Consider the following 19,500-nt stretch of genomic DNA (forward strand, 5'->3'; position numbering starts at 1 on the left):
TAATAGGAGGTAAGAGGCCGGAAGATGAGTCGCGGTAGACCGAGATAACGCCATAGTGTTGGATCATTTGGAGTGGCATGAATCCAGATGTGAACGTTGTACGACGCTGCCCTCTGGTGGTCGGAAATAATAACGTCATCATTTTGACGCGGATACTGAAACCTTTCGCCATTCATGTTTGCTTTTATGCGTTTTATAAAAAATAAACACTATGAGAACGGTCATATATTATATTACATTTATTGACCAGGATTCGTTTATAGTCTAAGTTTTTGCTCAAACAACATTTATATATAAAGGCGGTATTTAAATGTATTTTCAGTTATGCCAGCCAGCAAATTGGTACTGTGGGAACCAACCCATGGGCATCGGTCAAGAAGGATGCAGGAGCGCAAAGTACCAATGAACTGGTCAGATGTATGGAGAATCAACGATAAGCAACGATGGAGGGCTCGTCTGAGGACGACCTAGAGAGAGATGCCTGGTTTCAACAAACTGCCCCTTTAAAATATTCTAGCAAAGAAACCAGCTTGTGGAAACGGGGCATTATGTAATTTGGGTGATATCGAGTCTTATAAACAACGTGACCCTCCGGGGATTGCAAAATAGTGTGCCCCGTGTGAGGCTCGAACTCACGACCTTCAGATTATGAGACTGACGCGCTGCCTACTGCGCCAACGAGGCTGCGTATTAGTCTACGTATAGTTCGAAAAATTAAAGACATCTCGTCGTGTCGAATCCCGGTTGGTCCTAATTAGTTATGATCATAATATGACTACTTTACATAAAATGTCCAGACCCTTATGCAAATGAATAATAATGTTGTATCGAATATATATCGTATTGTAATAAACAATGATTAATAAAGTTAGTCGACGTAAAGTTGCATACATACCGTAAAATACATCTTGATCTCGTCGTATCGAATCCCGCTCGTTCCTAATTCATTATGATCATAATATGACTACTATACATTCATTCATTCTCCTGTGACCGGCAACGCCTGCTAAACCTGGGAAAACAATCAATATGAATAAACATTTAGCAATAATACACAAGTCAAGTCAAGTCAAGTCACTTTTATTTATATAGCACATTAAAAAACAACAGGAGTTGACCCAAAGCGCTTTACAATTGTAGAAACCAGGGTTGGGCAGGACAGTTGTTGAAAGGGGCCCAGGGATACACAGGTCTTGACTAAAAAAGAAATGCATAAAATAAGTAGAAAGAGAGCAATATAAATAGTAAGAACAGGGTTAAGGGTGTTAAAGCAAGAGTGAAAAGGTATGTCTTTCAATTAGACTTAAAACTGGCAAGGGTGGTAGAGGACTTGATGTGGGGTGGAAGGGGATTCCAAAGGTTTGGGCCAGCAACAGAGAATGCCCGGTCACCTTTCGTTTTAAGACGTGTACGGGGGACAGATAGGAGCTGTTTTGTGGATGATCGGGTCGACCTTGAGGTGGAATGTGGGGAAAGCATTTCAGCAATATAAGGGGGGGCTGAGCCATTAAGAGCTTTAAAAACAAAGAGTAAAATCTTAAAATCAATTCTAAATTTGACTGGGAGCCAGTGCAGCTGAGCCAGGACTGGTGTGATGTGCTCTCTCTTTTTAGTGCCAGTGAGCATTCTGGCTGCTGCATTCTGGACCATCTGTAATTTGTGGATGTTAGATTGAGTAAGACCTGTATATAAAATATTGCAGTAATTAAGTCTAGAGCTGATAAAAGCATGGATGAGAATTTCAAGATCACTCCGGGATAAAAGGGATTTAAGATTTGATAGTACTCTAAGTTGATAAAAACCACTTCTGACCACACTGCTGATTTGTTTTATAAATTCAGAGAGGGTTTGACCGATTGGCATTTGATCACGCCTATGATACAGCAGCATAACACAGCTGTGATCACATAGCAATTGATCACATCCTCTCGTGTATCATTGATTTTATAAAACGTCCACTTCATTTAGATTCACATTCCATTTGCTGAGCCAGCCATCTTGTTATGAAAACTGGAAACAATGCATTAAACATGCTCTGCATAAAATATCACGCAAAGCATGTACCTTAAGCATGCTCATTTACTCACCATTGTGTCACTGTTGCTGCATCGACTTTGGGCAGCTGGATGGTGGTCTCACTCAGCACATTGATCTTGCGCGATCGACGGACTTTGCCGGACTATATTATGGTGTCAGCTGCAAGATCAATGTTATATAGCTTTAATTTCGACGAACAATATAACTACTCTTGAATTTGTAAAATGCGCATTGTGTTAGCGGCCCCTAGCGTTCGGGCTGCAGAATGCAACCAATTAATACCTCCCAATTAGCGTTTATGGCCGTGAGCAGAGCTCTGAACGCGGTATTAACGAACTAGAAGAGCAATTAAGGAGAAAACTGTTAAGAATGTCACGAACGCCTCGGCTCAAAGGCGTCGAACATATAGGGAGACAGACACCGTCGAACATATAGGGAGACAGACACCGTCGGGTAACGCTCAATACATTCACGATATTTATTGACGGGCAGTTTCAATTAATACACACGGGCGCAGAGAATACAGTGCCACCGCTGCATCCAGCCGTCAAACCGCGTCTAGAGAGAGAGAGCGAATGGGCCACAGGACACTGCCTATATCCCCGGCAGTCCGAACACAGCTGCCCGCAATTCCCTCATTATGCCAGGACACTCAAGCTCCTCCTGCAGGCCAAAGAGAGCAGTACAATACACAAACAACATACAATACCCTACAGGCAGAGGGAGGAATAGGCCTAGCGCTCAAGGAACAGAGCGGGGCGTCACAAGAGAGAAATCCATCTTTATTCTCGATCAACCTCAACAAATAATGATGCTTAACGTGTTACGAATCACAAATTTCTAAATAAAAGTGCAAAATGAGTACCATGCATGTATTTTTTTTACATATTTAGAGTTATCATCCGAATGAGGAGAATGGAGATATATTAACAGTGTTCTTGATTCCCCCTTAAAATAGAAATACATCCTGAAGCTCTTCAACTTAAAACAGGTATTCAGTGTCAATGACATGTTGATCACAACGCCTCTGACCGTAGACTTAGGGTTAGAGTTAGAGTTATGGTTATGGTTAGAGTTAACCCCAAGGGTTAGGTTAAACCCTAAGGGCGTACTCACACTAGGCCAGTTCAAAGTACTCAAGTACAGTTCAAATCTGTGGCCTGAGCACACTTCGGAGAGGTGTACTCAGGCCACGGTACAGATGCTAATGAGCCGACACGCGCACACGCACGGCTACGCAACCTGAGCTGGATGACGTATAGTCCATGCGACCCTTCTTTCCCTTTAAACAATAAACTTGACGGCAAGCGGTTCATGTTGGTGCGATAGTGAAGTTGAGTTTTTGATCAAAAATACCGCGTTTGCCCCGGCGCGGGCTTTCTTGGTTCACTGGAGAAGGCGGGGCTGCTCACAGTCTAGACCTAGAATAATTTGCACACTCCCGAATGTTTTTATTTTTCATATGAATGAAGACACCTGCATGCAAGAATAAGTTCACGTCTGAGTGTAGGCTACAAACACGACTAACTATTTACAAGTGCAAAACCACTTGTTTTTTATCCCGACAAAATTAAGCCTCGTCAGGACAGTTCCTCTGCGACTCTCTCGTAGATCGCACCATCTTTCAACGTCTTTGTTTAATACGACTGCATCACCTGCTCTCACATGATCAGCAGCTCGCGGATTTCACTTTCTCTCAAGTTAGAAGTTAACTGCTCATGATCATATCGCTGCGTTGTCTCTGTGGAGAAAGCGCAGCAACACCACTACCCTTGATGAGCGCGAACATTTTTTGAAACCTGCCTGGCAACGGACAATCGCGTTGACGTAATGTTTCGACGTGGATTACGTAGGCGGCACAATTTTCGCTCCCGGTACAATTTTGGTTTGACAGGGGCAATCGTACTTGAGCACGGTATGGGTGTGAAACGGACTTGGGCACGGTACAGATGGCCTAGTGTGAGTGCGCCCTAACGGTAAGGCTTGAGTTTAGGGTAAGAGTTTGGTTTAGAGTGAACCCTAAAGGTACGGCCACAACCATAGCCGCGGGAACGTATTCTCAGCAGGGGGTGCTGGAAAAAAAAAACTCAGCCTGCACTAGACTCGCAACTCGCTACATTGATAAAAAAGATATATAGCAGCGCAGCTCAATTTACACCAGTGCATGCGCGCAGTCGAAAATCGATCGTTTTGTTCACACCATGGTTCACATCCAGCTGCTCACAGAACAAGTTTAGCGCACCACCGCTCCCCTCACACTTTTTCATATAACTTTTTTCAGCACTAGGTCATATGAGCATTAAATAAATGCTGCGTCTCAAAATGCCTTGGACAGCAGCGAGGATGACTCACTTTGCCACGGGCCGAAACAGTGCGGAGCGACCACAGCCAGAGCGAACACAGCGGGGCAGAGGAGTGTCAGGAATAGTCTTTGGTACGGCCTATTTGCACTACGGTTTAGTGGCAATGCAGTGTTTTATTCTATTTTCGTATATTATTTCAATTAATACAATTTATTTATTTATAAAAACTAGATCTGGTCTTCAAATCCTTTTTCCAAATATAGGTCGTCTTACAATGGGGTTTGTGTTTATGTTCGGACCAATACGGTACAGCGGGCGCTCACATGACGTTAAGTATTTCCTGGTGCATAATGTGACGCTTCAGAACCTAAAATCCCGTTTCTCCCCGTTGACACGACAACACATAACCGGCGTTTTCAGAAATCTCCACTTTGGCCGGAGTTTTTAGAAATGATCGTTTTCTGTGACTGTGATAAAACAGGGTCTCAGACAGGGGGTGCTGCAGCATCCCCAGCACCCCTACTTCCCGCGGTACTGGCCACAACCGGTATTTTCGGTTGACTGGGGCCATGTTTGATAACCTGCTAGCCCGGGTTGGTGCCAGGATCTCCCGTCACACCAACTACAGGCGCTCCATATCAGCTGCAGAGCACTAATTGGCTATCGCGGCTAAGTGTCACACGTAGGAGCGTAAACAATTTTGAATTCCGTGCGTAGGTGCATTAGACGCGTAGGTGCGTTGGGCGCGTTATTCAGGTGCGTACAACGCATCTAACGCGCTGCTTTAGCGTGTGAACCAATGGTTCCCTATGCAAAAATGCAGATTTTCTACGCCTCTAACGCGTGTAACGCGTTCAGTGTTGCCGTACCTTTAAGGGCTTGTTCACACTACCTCCGTCCGTCGACGGATCTCATTGACTTTGCATGGGGCGCTCGCGAAATGCATTGTGGGTCCGTCCGTCCATTCGGCTCCGTGGCCTGTGTAAAAGAGTTGAGATAGGTCAAGTTTTCAGGCAGCGGTGGATCCGTCAATCCGCCAATCGGATCGCGGTTATGCAAATGCACTCCACGCATTTGCTGGATCCATTTTGTATTTATATCCACACATCGGCTTTGTAGCGGGAAGCGATTTGATTGGCTGCAGTATGCGTCTACAGAGACTAGTCCCCTATATGTCAGACACACGCGTAACGCGCCTAACCTGACGCTTGATCATTGTGCGTCACAAAAATAGTTCAACGCGCCTACGGAGCTAGATGAGCCCGCCCAAAACTTATTTCCCCCTGCTACTTTTCTTTTGCTCCACAAACATGGCTGAGATCCCCACCATCGCTGCGCTGAATTTGTTGTGGGAGTTCGAGGAGAGTGGGAAACCCAAACGCCACCGTGTTTGGGTGCATGATAGGCTTAGGGTGAGGGTTAACCCAAAAGGTTAGGGTTAGGTTTAAACCTTAGGGTTAGGTTTAGGGTAATGGTTAACCTTAAAGGTCCCATGGCATGAAAATCTCACTTTATGAGGTTTTCTTGAGTTCCCCTAGCCAGCCTTTTGTCCCCCAGTGGCTAAAACTTGTGTTCGCTGTAAAACAAGCACTAGGTGTACGTTCCAAATCAGCGCTCAAGCGCGCTGATTTGGAACGTGTTCTCTTATGTCGTCATAAAGGATCTAAGCTCCCCTTTCTCTGCCTTGCCCGCCCAGAGAATTTGGCCCACCAATGAGACACGACCGTGCGAGCGCCAGATGTGTGTGTGAGTGTGATAACACACACTCTAGCGCAGGGGTTCTCAAAGTTTTGACAAGTGAGGGCCAATTTAGGAACCCAAAATTTGACTGAGGGCCGCCAAAGGAAAAAAAAATTTGGCGGGAAACGCCGTCAGCATCCCAGTGGTGAAAAAAAACATTGCACCCGCACCGTGGACCTCTGGGAGTGAGGTCAAGTGAGGTCTAAATCATGAAACTGAGGTTCACCCTTTCAAAGTAATGTACAGCCGGATTAAAACTAAAAAATGTAAAAGGATTTAATTGAAAGCTAGAGAGAGTCAAATTTTCTCTTTATATATCTATTTATATTGGTTTAAATTAATATTGATAAAAAAAAAAAATATATATATATATATCTATATATTTTTTTTTATAACTTACATAATTATGTATGTCATTGCGGGCCGCCAGGAATGATTCCGCGGGCCGCCATTGGCCCGCGGGCCGCACTTTGAGAACCAATGCTCTAGCGCAAGTGCTTGCTGTTGGTGTTATGGTACATAACACGTCGGTTCTTTGACGTCTCTTGTATTTCCACAACAAGACTGTAGTTGGGGTCTCAGCCATTGTTGAGAAGGAATTGGGGGAAAGGAACTTTGGCTTTGACTCCCTGAAGTACATGAACTGCGACATGCTGCCTGAAATACTGTGTTTGGGGCCTACTTATATCTAAATTAAAGCATCCATAAAGTAGCATGCCATGGGATCTTTAAGGGTTTACGGTTCGGCTTCGCTAAGGGTGGGTGTTAAGTTAACCTTAGGGGTTAGGGTTAGGTTAACCCTTACTCCATTAACAGTTCAACTCCACCAGGAATAAACGTCTACAGGGAGCATGAGGAGTGATAAGTACATTGGGCTCCTGGTCTTCAACGGTTCAATGTGCAACTCCTGGACGTCCAAAACGATATCCTTCATTTACCAGATCAGCTAAAGAACACAACGTCTGAACAAAAACAATAAACGGGTTCCTCTCCTCGGCCATTAGTGTTTAAATATTTAATCTAACAGAAGTACGACAGTGCCTTTACACTCAGTTAATTCATATAAAACGTAACATGCCTTAGGGACTGTGATGGAAAACTACAGACAGCGGACGCTACAAGCTACGCTTACCCTTAAACCACTGAGGGGAGGTCAGGTAAGTAGTTTAGGTTCAGTTCAAACACTTTAAATACGACCAGAAGGTTTATCAGTCAAACATTAGTAAGAGCCACGAATAAATTAACAAACACTTAGAACCTAGAACCAGGAAGCAGGAGGACCAATCACATACACACGTCAACAGGAAGCCCAACGACCATCAGGACAGAAGCCAGCGTGGTGGGGGCTGTGTCCATTGGTCCACAGCCGTCCCAGACCGGCCAATTATAATCGCTGCATTTCAATATCAGCAAGGACCTGAAGTAGCCTCACCCTTCATGTGCATGTCACTCACAAGACAACCCAGACTGTAGCGGGGGGGGGGGATGGCGATGACGATGATCGGGCTGCGGAGCACTGGAGGAAAAATCTGTACAATGTCTGCCGTGGGAGGTCGTGAATATGGCGAACAGAATCAAACGGAGCGTCTCGTTTTGACAGGGGAACACCCCTTCAAACCGACCACAGTGGACCGATCCACCGGCAAGTCCCCCGGCCGACCCCGCCGTTGATACGCTTTCAGATCAGAGCAAATTAAAGACAGACTTCGAAAGACAGTGAGACGTTCTCACGGGAGACAGACCACAGGGAGGTGTATGTATAGATGAGTTCTTGTACAGTGTAGTCCACTACAGGGGTGCAGTGCAGCTCTCAGTAGGACTAGTTGAACATGATGGACTCTGGGTCCTGGTCCATCATCTGGGCCATGTGTCTGAGGACGTCCTTCTTGGTGATGATCCCCAGGAGACGTCTGAGGAAACACAAAACGGGATTAGAAGTTTTATTGATCCATTCCTGAGTACTGGGGAATCCTTGAAACGGATATAATGAAGAAAACACACAAAGGAACCCCGGACCACAGTGACACCGGCAATGTGAGTCAGTCTGACGTCTAAGCTCCCCAGAGGACCGAAGAGGACTAGGTGGTCTCCTAACCCTAAAGTTAACGTTACGGTAAGGGTCTCCTACCCGCTGCGTGTGACCAGACACTGCCTGAGGCCCAGCTTCCTGAAGATGTCCACCACCGTCTCCATGGGCGTGTGGTCGGTGACCGTGAAGGGGCTGAGGTTCAGGATGCGGCGCAGCTTCAGGGGCGGAGGGGGGTCGTCCGGCAGCGGGGGCGGGTCCTCCGTGAAGAACACCAGCGAGCTGCTGACCACGCCCTCCTGCTTCTGACGGGCCGTCTCTGGGGGGGGGGCAGCGGTCAGCAGGGTTAGGGTCAGTGTTAGGGTCAGTAGGGGTCAGGGTGCGATACGGAGGTTACTTACTGACGGCCAGCGTGAGGTCCCTGCGGCCTACGAAGCCGATGAGGCGCTCCGACTCCCGGGACACCACCACGGGGAAGCCGTTGTAGTCGGTGCCCTTGATGAGCGCCTCTACCTCCTCCACGCTGTCGGCGTCCTGCGTCAGCACGGCCAGCGGCGGCTCGCTGCGGCGCGGCCGCATCACGTCCGCCGCCAGCGTGCGGTGGCTGAACTCGTCCCTGACGTCCAGGTAGGGGTAGCCGTTGAGCTGGATGTGCGACTCGTAGATTCCCTCCTTCCCAAAGGCGTCCGCCACCCACTTGGAGGTCACGGCCGCCGCCATGAGGGGGACGATGTACTCCAGTCCCCCTGTCAGCTCAAACATGATGACCACCAGAGAGACCGTCATACGGGTGACGCCCCCTGGAGAGAGGACACGCCCAGTTAGAGAGGACACTGCCAGTTAGAGAGGACACGCCCCTTTAGAGAGGACACACTGTACGCCATGGCGTACAGCCCCGGGGAGGGGCTAAGGGAGGGGGCGGGGCTAAGGGAGGGGGGCGGGGCTCTTACCCAGGCAGGCGGCGGCCCCCACCATGGTGTACAGCCCCGGCGTGACGCAGTCGGCCCCGGGGCGGGGCTAAGGGAGGGGGCAGGGCTAATGGAGGAGGCGGGGCTAAGGGAGGGGGGCGGGGCTCTTACCCAGGCAGGCGGCGGCCCCCACCATGGCGTACAGCCCTGGCGTGACGCAGTCGGCCCCGGGGCGGCACCAGTTCCTGAAGATGATCCAGTCGTGGTGGTGGTAGGCCGTCTGCTCCACCGCGATGCCCACCATGCGGCCCGCGATGGCCCCCACCGCCATGCTGGGGATGAACAGCCCCGACGGGATCTGTCGGGTCAAAGGTCAGGGGTCAGGGTTAAGGTTAAAGGTCAGGGGTCAGGGTTAAGGTCAGGGCCGATGGCCCCCACCGCCATGCTGGGGATGAACAGCCCCGACGGGATCTGTCGGGTCAAAGGTCAGGGGTCAGGGTTAAGGTTAAAGGTCAGGGGTCAGGGTTAAGGTCAGGGCCGATGGCCCCCACCGCCATGCTGGGGATGAACAGCCCCGACGGGATCTGTCGGGTCAAAGGTCAGGGGTCAGGGTTAAGGTTAAAGGTCAGGGGTCAGGGTTAAGGTCAGGGCCGATGGCCCCCACCGCCATGCTGGGGATGAACAGCCCCGACGGGATCTGTCGGGTCAAAGGTCAGGGGTCAGGGTTAAGGTCAGGGCCGATGGCCCCCACCGCCATGCTGGGGATGAACAGCCCCGACGGGATCTGTCGGGTCAAAGGTCAGGGGTCAGGGATAAGGTTAAAGGTCAGTGTTAAGGTCAGGGCCGATGGCCCCCACCGCCATGCTGGGGATGAACAGCCCCGACGGGATCTGTAGGGTCAAAGGTCAGGGGTCAGGTTTAAAGGTCAGGGTTAAAGGTCAGGGGTCAGAGTTAAAGGTCAGGGGTTTAGTAGTACTTTAGTGGTAGTTTAGTAGTAGTTTACTATCCCCCCCCCCCCCCCCCACTGACCTTCATGCCGAAGGTGAACACGGTGACCACCACCTTGAAGACCAGCGCCAGTGCCAGCTGCCAGAGCGCCGTGTAGACCCCCGGGCCGGCCGGCCGGTCCGGGATGTCGTCCAGCGGCCGGCTCATGTTGGGGCTGTTGACGTAGTCGCAGAGCTGCGAGCTCTCCAGGGCGCCGCAGTCGTTGAACAGCTCCGAGATCAGCTCTGAGGTGCTGCGCCGCGTGTAGGGGTTGGGGAAAGCCAGCAGGGCGGTGACGCCGGCCACGCCCACCACCTCCAGCACCGGGTAGCGGCCAAGGCGCGTGGTCTTGCGGCGCCGGCACCAGGCGATGTTGGCCCTGATGAACAGCGCCCCCCAGAGGCCACCGAACACGCCCAGCAGGATGAAGGGCACCAGCTCCGCCATGTACCAGGGCGTGTGATACTCCACGTAGAACAGCACCAAACGGCTGTTCCCGAACGGGTTGATGGAACGCAGCGTGAAGGCAGCGACCAGCGCCGCGAAGAAGGAGCGCCACAGCGTCTTCAGGGGGAAGTAGTAGCTCACCTAGGGGGGGAGGAGGGGGAGAGAGAGGGAGGGGGAAAGAGAGAGAGTTAACCACAAACGACGAGGGAGAGGAGGGAGGGAGAAACAGAGACAGAGAAGCCAAGCAGAGCTGAACATAAGCACTTTGAAAGAGCAATACAAACGTTTCTGGAACAAAAAGAAAACTGAAACTAGTCCACACGTGAAATGTATCCTTCCCCCACCGTCCCCACTAACGCCGTGAGAGAGGATAGGCTCACCACAGGAGAACGCAGAACCATTGAAACCCTCCCACAGCCTGCCAGGACAGTAGGGGGCAGTAGAGCTCTATTAAACACAGGGTGAAGCAGCTCTCCTCCTGCCTGAGCCTCACCTCCTCCAGGCTGAAGAGGACCCCCCCTATGGGCGCCCCGAAGGCCACGGAGACCCCCGCCGCCGCCGCTGCAGAGAGCACCTGCGGACGGAAGAGAACACAATCATTAAAGGCCGTGTTGCAGGGTTCCTTTTCCAACGTATTTGTGCAAATTGCATGTCGGTAATAAAGATTTAAACTGTTATCCATTGTATTTAATGTTGTTAGGTATCACAAAAGATAGATAGATAGCCTAGTCAAGTCTTTATTAATGCCAAACGACACAAATCGTTGGGAATTCATTTAGGTGATTCGGCTCACACAGTATAGCCTACAAGACAACACAGAACAAGGGAGACAACAAGTCTGACTGGACATACACAAAATACATCACATCAAAACTAGACACATGCGTTGATAGACAGATAGACAGATAGACTGATAGAAAGATAATTAAATATGCTCTATTATTTGCCTTGCGGAGCCAGCCAATCCTGTGTGCGTATGCAAATTAGCCATGTGCGCCAAACAGAAGAAAGACTAATGTTGAGAAGTCATACTAAAAACGGATAGCAAGCTCAAGCTAAACCAGAGTGTATCAATCACACACGTTGGGTCCATTCTAACTTATGGCAAGAGGATTTTCTTTAAATCTTTGCAGTGACTGAATGTTGAGGATAAATTAGATTGTTTTGCATAAGTGCGACTGCGTGTGTCCTTTCCGGCTTCGGCATACTGCATGGTTATGAAGTCCTTGTGGTTATTTGTGGTCTTAGTGAAGCAGCCTAGCCTTGGAGTTGGATAAGTTGAGGTGATTGTGTACAGGCGTGCGAGAGTGAGAGAGAGAGAGAGCACACCCGCCGTGGTGATGTTTGGCTTGTTGTGGGCTGTCTGCATGTGCTTTGTGTATGTGTTCAATGTACATCTGTCTGGTCGTATTTGCGGTAGATTGATGGTTAATTAATTGGCTTTGACCGCAATCAATTCTCGGCAATTCCTCATTCGCCCTCTCACGTTTGACAGGTTTGAAATTATACGGCTGTGGGCCATCATACATGTTATTTGTGGTTCTTGCCACCTCTTAGACGCCATAGATCTAGTACTAGGCTGAGGCGACCTTCCACCACATCTCCCCAACGTGACGTCATCGCCGAATGGCGTTAGAAAACACCCGTTACTGCCAAAAATGACAAAAACTGGATTTTAGCACTATTTTTGAGACATTTTATGATTGATATACATATTTTGAGTGCTTTATGTACCCATTCAACAAAACTTCCGGTTAACCTGCAACACAGCCTTTAAGACCTTTTAGACTTTTAAGGCCTAAAACTCAGATGATTGGATTTTTTTTTTAAAGTCTGTTCCCTGTGAAGGGGGATGAGGATTATTATTATTTTTTTATAATTGTAAAAATTTGAAGCCTACCTGCAGTTTAGTTTTAAACCAGAATTTTAAGATCTTCAAACAAATAAACTGATCTTGTCAATGAAATCCTTTAAGCGGTTATTCATTCAAACCAGCAATGTGATCATTTATTAAGCCCCCCCCCCCCCCCCCCCCCCCGGTGGTCCTCACCTCACGGCGCTTGCCCTCGTTCTTGCTGTACTTGGAGAAGAGGCTGCAGAACAGGTTGCCACAGCAACAGGCCACGTGGACGAGCGGCCCCTCCTTCCCCAGGCTGAGTCCCGAGGACACGGCCAGCACCAGCGTCACTGTCTTGATGAGCAGCGTCCACTTCCCCAGGTAGCCCCGGATGATGAACCCGCTCAGGATGGTCTTGATCTGAGGACCAGGAACACAGAGGAACCATCAGAACTACAGCCTACTAAGACTGGTCCACTTCCCCAGGTAGCCCCGGATGATGAACCCGCTCAGGATGGTCTTGATCTGAGGACCGGGAACACAGAGGAACACTGAGACCTACAGGACTGAAGATCTAGTGAGACCTACAGCTCACTAGGACTGAAGACCTAGTGAGAACTACAGCTCACTAGGACTGAACTGAAGACCTACTGAGACCTACTGCTCACTAGGACTGAAGACCTACTGAGACCTACAGGACTAGGACTGAAGACCTACTGAGACCTACAGCTCACTAGGACTGGACTGAAGACCTACTGAGACCTACAGGACCGAAGACCTACTGAGACCTACAAGACTAGGACTGAAGACCTACTGAGACCTACAGGACTGAAGACCTACTGAGACCTACAGGACTGAAGACCTACTGAGACCTACAGGACTGAAGACCTACTGAGACCTACAGCTCACTAGGACTGAATACCTACTGAGACATACTGCTCACTAGGACTGAAGACCTACTGAGACCTACAGAACTGAAGCCCTACTGAGACCTACAGCTCACTAGGAGTGAAGACCTACTGAGACCTACAGCTCACTAGGACTGAAGACCTACTGCTCACTAGGACTGAAGACCTACTGAGACCTACAGGACTAGGACTGAAGACCTACTGAGACCTACAGGACTAGGACTGAAGACCTACTGAGACCTACAGGACTGAAGACCTACTGAGACCTACAGATCACTCGGAGTGAAGACCTACTGAGACCTACAGCTCACTAGGACTGGAGACCTACTGAGACCTACAGGACTAGGACTGAAGACCTACTGAGACCTACAGGACTAGGACTGAAGACCTACTGAGACCTACAGCTCACTAGGACTGGACTGAAGACCTGCTGAGACCATTTGTCCACTGGTCTAAAGAACGTCATCTGAATATTGAATTCTAGAACAAAATAAGTCAAGTGGGGGTACAGTGCAGTAGTCCTCACAGCGAGTATTGTGGGGTACAGTACAGTGACCCTCACAGTGGGTATTGTGGGGTACAGTTCAGTGAGTATTGTGGGGTACATTAAAGTGAGTATTGTGGGATACAGTGAGTATTGTGAGGTATAGTAATGTTAGACTTGTGGGGTACAGTACAGTGAGAATTGAGGGGAACAGTCAAGTGAGTATTGTGGGGTACAGTGAGTATCGTGGGTTACAGTCCAGTGAGTATTATTGGGTACAGTACAGTGAGTATTGTGGGGTACAGTCCAGTGAATATTGAGGGGTACAGTGCAGTGAGTCTTGTGGGGTACAGTAAGTATTGGGGGGTACAGTGAGTATTGGGGGGTACAGTGAGAATTGTGGGGTACAGTGAGTATTGGGGGGTACAGTGAGTATTGTGGGGTACAGTCGGAGGTAAAGGTAAAGAGCTCACCTCTGGGATCCCCGAGCCACAGGCGTACGGAGCGAAGACTCGGACCAGCGAAACGGCCAGGAAGGAGAAGAGCAGCGCCCACAGGACGTACAGCAGGTAGTTCAGCAGGTAGGCCCCCGCCCCCTGGTGGAGAGACAGAGAACTACCATCAGACTACGCCCCCTAGTGGAGAGACAGAGAACTACCATCAGACTACACCCCCTAGTAGAGAGACAGAGAACTACCATCAGACTACGCCCCCTAGTGGAGAGACAGAGAACTACCATCAAACTACACCCCCTAGTGGAGAGACAGAGAACTACTATCAGACTACACCCCCTAGTGGAGAGACAGAGAACTACCATCAGACTACGCCCCCTAGTGGAGAGACAGAGAACTAACATCAGACTACGCCCCCTAGTGGAGGTGAGAGAGAATTACCATCACCTCGGAGGTCATGACCTCCTGTACTGTCACTTTAAGAGGAGGAGGAGCCTTACCTCGGAGGTCCCGGTCATGAGCTCCGCCCACTTCTGCCACTCGGGGCACTTGTCGCGGTCGTCGAAGGTGGTCTGGTTGGAGGTCCAGCAGCACTGCTCGTGGCTGTACCAGAAGGCCGAGAGGCAGACGCCCTCCTTCAGGTCCGTCATCCAGTCCACCGCAAGGTCGATCACCCCCGCGAGTGTGCCTTGGGGGGGGGCAGATGCCGTAAGAGGGGGGGTACAGTACAGTGACTACCGATGACCGTCCTTAGGGGGGGGGGGGGGGGGGGCAGAGAGGGGGGGATACAGTGAACCTAACAGTATTGAGGGGTACAGGTTGATCACCCTGCCTGGGGGGTTAGACTCCCACCAAGCGGAGGACGAGGTGAATATGTATATGAACCCTGAATATGTAAGGGGCTTATATTCGATCTACACATTATCCAGCTCCTTCAAAAAACGGAAAAATAACTTCACATGGTGTGTCTTTCTACAATTTATTGATACCAGCATTCGTAGACGCTGACGTCGCTTAGCACCGAAGAAGCTGGGGTTGATAAGTTACCGGACTACTAGCAGAGTAATACGAAAGACGGCCAGAAATTCACTTTCCTTGACAGCGGTCATTATATGCTTAGCAACAGTGAATTATCAAACGTAATTCACCGCCGGAAGTTGTGAAGGGCCCGTGCAAGTGAACGGAGCGTTCCACGGCACTGAGAAGAGCCGTGTAATAAATATATATATATATATATATATATATATATATATATATATATATATTAGTGGTGGGCCGTTATCAGCGTTAACGCAAAACATTTATCGGGGGATAAAAAAAATATCGCCGTTAATCTATTTTCCAAGTTGGGTTGGGAGCTGGGCATAGGCGTCACCGCTGGACGCGCCCCCACCAGTTTTCGTCAAGAATCATTTTGTACCCACCACTTGTAAAAAAACAAAACTCGAGTGGAATTATTGTAACGTGAGGGTTCGATATGTGGTGGTGGATCACTCTTTATGAGAATAAACAGCAGGGAGACGGACGGTTGGATGACTTTCTCAAGCGGTACTTTACTTTACTTTTCAACTCACAACCACAACACTTCCTTGTTCGGACCCATCACGTGACTGAACTAACCAATCAGAAGCTAGACAGAGGTAAACGTGAGGGAATCAGAGAGGCAGATTCAACAGAATATCCTGACTGTGTTAATGTGAACATGTAAATATGTAATAATTATTAAGTAATAATTGTGCAACATAAATATGCAAATGATTAATTGACCAAACAATTTAAATACATTTCTAGCAAATTAACTCCAATATAAATTATATTAATTTATTCTACAACTATCAAATATTTAACTTCTAAACCTTACATAATTATGGATTATTACACGGCTCTTCTCAATGCTCTAGACTGCTCCATTCACTTGCATGGGCCTTCCCAACGTTCAGCTGTCAATTATTTTTGTTTATGCTCCGTTCACTTGCATGGGCACTTCACAACTTCCCGCGGTGAATTATATTTGATAATTCACCATTGCCAAGTATAATTGACCGCTGACAAGGTAAAGAACAGATTTTTTGCCGTTTGCCATTTTAATCTAGATTATTCTAGATTAATTTTGGAATTAATCTAGATTAAAAAAAAATATCTATACCCACCACTAATATATATATATATGGCAGAGCTCTTAACGTAGTCTGTGATTGGTCCTCACCTGAGAGCAGGCCAATCAGCAGCATCACCACCCAGCCGGACCAGGCGTCCAGAAGGCTCTTGATCAACTCCCACATAGACTCTTTGCTCTTGCTGGTGATCTGAGGAGGAAGGAGTTGGGGGCGGAGTCAGCAGAGCAGGAGGAATTAGGGGCGGAGTCAGTAGAGTGGGAGGAGTTAGGGGCGGAGTCAGCAGAGCAGGAGGAGTTTGGGGCGGTTAGGATTGTGTAAAGGTACGGCCGCGCGTAACGCGCCTAACCTGCCGATCATTGTGTGTCACAAAAATGCTTCAACGCGCCTACGCAGCTAGATTCAAGATTCAATCATTCTTTATTGTCATTGTTTGTTTTGCACACAACAACATTTCTGCCGACGGCTCCAGTTTAGATCACACAGCATAAACACTGCGATATAAAAAATAACAAATCTACGAGCCTAAACCAATGGTTCCCTAGGAAAAAATGCAGATTTGCTATGCCTCTTACGCGCGTAACGCGTTTGGTGTGGCCGTAGTTTAAGGTTAGGTTTAACAGTGATTTAGTATTGTGTGTGGTTTAACTGGGTATAACTTGGTTGAACAAACTTTAACTAGGTTTAGAATTGTGTGGGGTTTACACTAAGTAGGTTTAACTAGGTTTAACCAGCGTTAGCTAGGTTTAACTAGGTTTAACAGTGATTTAGTATTGTGTGGATTAACTAGGTATAACTTGGTTGAACTAGCTTTAACTAGGTTTAGAATTGTATGGGGTTTACTGTAAGAAGGTTTAACTAGGTTTAACCAGTGTTAACTAAGTTCAACATAGAATCCACAATAAAGGTTGACACTACAGACAACATTTTTTGCGTTGCTATGCAGTATTATAGAGAAAGTATGACAAGAATCAATAAGGGGTTCTGGGGAGAGTTGTAGTTCTGTCCACTGACGACGAGAGCTATAAACTACAGTTCCCAGACCCCCGTGGCGACGCCTCACCTTGCGGTGGCGGTCAGTGTCGCGGGACTTCTCCCGGAGCCAGTCGATGGTATGGAAGTCCTCATACGTCCCCACGTCAGGGAACGGCTCGTCAAGGAAGTCCATGAGGTGCCCCGCCCCGTTTGGCTCCTCCCCCCCGGGGGTGGAGGCAGAGGCTGAGGCCAAGCCTGGAGGAGCAGGTGGAGAAGAAGGAGAGACAGAGGGAGAAGGAGGAGGAGGAGAGACAGAGGGAGGAAAGGGAGGAGGAGGAGGTGGAGCAGGAGGAGGAGGAGGAGAGACAGAGGGAGGAGGAGGAGGAGCAGGAGGAGCAGGTGAAGAAGGAGAGACACAGGGAGGAAAGGGAGGAGGAGGAGGAGGAAGTGGAGCAGGAGGAGGAGGAGGAGGAGAGACAGAGGGAGGAAAGGGAGGAGGAGGAGGAGGAGGAGGTGGAGCAGGAGGAGGAGGAGGAGAGACAGAGGGAGGAGGAGGAGGAGAGACAGAGGGAGGAGGAGGAGGAGGAGGAGAAGGAGAGACAGAGGGAGGAGGAGACAGAGGGAGGAAAGGGAGGAGGAGGTGGAGCAGGAGGAGGGAGAAGGAGAAGAAGGAGAGACAGAGGGGGGAGGAGGAGGAGAGACAGAGGGAGGAGGAGGAGGAGGAGAAGGAGAGACAGAGGGAGGAAAGGGAGGAGGAGGTGGAGCAGGAGGAGGGAGAAGGAGAAGAAGGAGAGACAGAGGGAGGAAAGGGAGGAGGAGGAGGAGGAGAGACAGAGGGAGGAGGAGGAGGAGGAGGAGGAGAAGGAGAGACAGAGGAAGGAAAGGGAGGAGGAGGAGGAGGAGGTGGAGCAGGAGGAGGAGGAGGAGGAGAGACAAAGGGAGGAGGAGGAGGTGGAGCAGGAGGAGGAGGAGGAGAAGAGACAGAGGGAGGAGGAGGAGGAGGAGGAGGAGGAGGAGGAGGAGGAGAGACAGAGGGAGGAGGAGAGACGGAGGGAGGAGAGGGAATAGGAGGAGAAACAGAGGTAGGAGGAGGTGGGGCAGGAGGAGGAGGAGGAGGAGAGACAGAGGGAGGAGAGGGAATAGGAGGAGAAACAGAGGGAGGAGGAGGTTAATGTGGTACTGATGGTGTTGCTGCTCCAAGGCTAGAGCACCTCTCCGTCTCCATCTGTCTGGATATCTGTCTGTCTCTCTTGTCAGGGTTAGGCGTTCAATGCCAATACTGAGACAACCCTCCACCAGACAAAACGTTGTTATTTTAACAGTTTCCCCAAAAACCACCAGACTAAAGTGACCAGCGTTCAAAACAAGGTCACTGCATTGAATCTGTTTACATTTAAACACTGAAAAAAATTAATATAAATAAATGAATGCATTGCAGCGTCGTTTTAAAGGACTAATCACCAGCCATGGGTGGTTCATTAAGGTTAAATATGCTTCATTAAGGAGGGAGTAGCGGGACCGGGGCCTCTGCAGCCGGCAGGTATGGAGAGCGCTGGAGAGACCCCCACTGACGTGCGTTGTGAAGCCTGTTTATTGAGGGACTGTTAATTAAGGACCTGTTAAGGACCTGTTTATTGTAGGAAGAGAGACTATGACGGCCTGTGATACAGATGATGGCGCGTCCCTCTCTGATACAGACAGTAGTCTCTCTACTGCGCATCGCATCATCAGGAGAAGCTGATCTGGAGTCTGCGCTGCTGGTGCTGCACATGAATACGACTTAACAGCATTGAAATCATCATTATAAACTCATTTTATTAATCATCGTGATGTCTGTCATCTGCAGTGTCGTTCTTGGAGGAACTAGATACTGAAATGCTCGACTTTATCTGCAGTCTAGCTCGTCTGGACACTAAATAAATAAAGAATCGCTTTCTTACCTTCCGCGGCTTCCATAGTTCGGTTTCACGTCACACGGGGTGGCGGAGTGAGTTATGAATCAGTGAACGTCTTAATGTTCTGCGTCTGAGCGGACATCTCAGCTCAAAGATGTGTTTAAACACACATTTCGTGTTAAAGGTGGAGGAATAAACACACGGGGCTGTGAGGTCTCCCACAATGCATCGCGGGCTGTCACTGAGAAGCTGAGCTGAGATGACGCCGCTGCGTCATGTTTTTTAAGTAAGGCGTCGAGAATGTGTTTCTTTACGTTCTCGACGCTCTTTACGTACACGTATTCTCGAGCTCCCTCTGGACTGACCGTGGACCTAGGGACTGACGCC

The 19,500-nt window shown here is 49.1% G+C and overlaps 1 protein-coding gene and 1 non-coding gene across 4 annotated transcripts; both read right to left on the minus strand.

Moving 5' to 3' along the window:
- Nucleotides 1-611: 611 nt before the first annotated feature.
- On the minus strand, nucleotides 612-684 carry trnam-cau (transfer RNA methionine (anticodon CAU)). The gene has a single exon. It is a non-coding gene; the product is annotated as a tRNA-Met (tRNA).
- Nucleotides 685-1,064: 380 nt separating this feature from the next.
- Nucleotides 1,065-19,391, minus strand: LOC132461199 (H(+)/Cl(-) exchange transporter 4). 3 transcript variants are annotated; one of them, XR_009526543.1, is made up of 13 exons: nucleotides 19,159-19,391; nucleotides 17,307-17,473; nucleotides 16,336-16,435; nucleotides 14,630-14,817; nucleotides 14,151-14,273; nucleotides 12,499-12,705; nucleotides 10,942-11,022; nucleotides 10,044-10,589; nucleotides 9,186-9,372; nucleotides 8,508-8,906; nucleotides 8,209-8,425; nucleotides 5,210-7,990; nucleotides 1,065-2,196 (listed from the first exon to the last, which is right to left on the minus strand). XR_009526543.1 is itself a non-coding variant. In XM_060056254.1 (12 exons), the coding sequence occupies exons 1-12, from the start codon at nucleotides 19,172-19,174 to the stop codon at nucleotides 7,900-7,902; spliced, it is 2,322 nt and encodes a 773-aa protein (XP_059912237.1). In that variant the 5' UTR covers nucleotides 19,175-19,391; the 3' UTR covers nucleotides 2,803-7,899. The 3 variants fall into 3 exon arrangements, 1 of the variants encoding a protein (XP_059912237.1); XR_009526542.1 differs by lacking the exon at nucleotides 1,065-2,196 and adding an exon at nucleotides 2,803-4,384 and having other exon boundaries at nucleotides 4,421-7,990; XM_060056254.1 differs by lacking the exon at nucleotides 1,065-2,196 and having other exon boundaries at nucleotides 2,803-7,990.
- Nucleotides 19,392-19,500: the final 109 nt, after the last annotated feature.

The sequence above is a fragment of the Gadus macrocephalus genome, chromosome 7 (genome assembly GCF_031168955.1).
Source record: "Gadus macrocephalus chromosome 7, ASM3116895v1".
NCBI lineage: Eukaryota > Metazoa > Chordata > Actinopteri > Gadiformes > Gadidae > Gadus > Gadus macrocephalus.

Excerpts from the sequence above, each read along its gene's own strand:
- LOC132461199 (XM_060056254.1), bottom strand. Across the intron at positions 10,590-10,941 it reads TCCTCTTCAGCCTGGAGGAG|GTGAGCTACTACTTCCCCCT; the intron begins GTGAGGCTCAGG and ends CTCCCCCCCTAG. Across the intron at positions 9,373-10,043 it reads TGTTCACCTTCGGCATGAAG|ATCCCGTCGGGGCTGTTCAT; the intron begins GTCAGTGGGGGG and ends TTGACCCGACAG.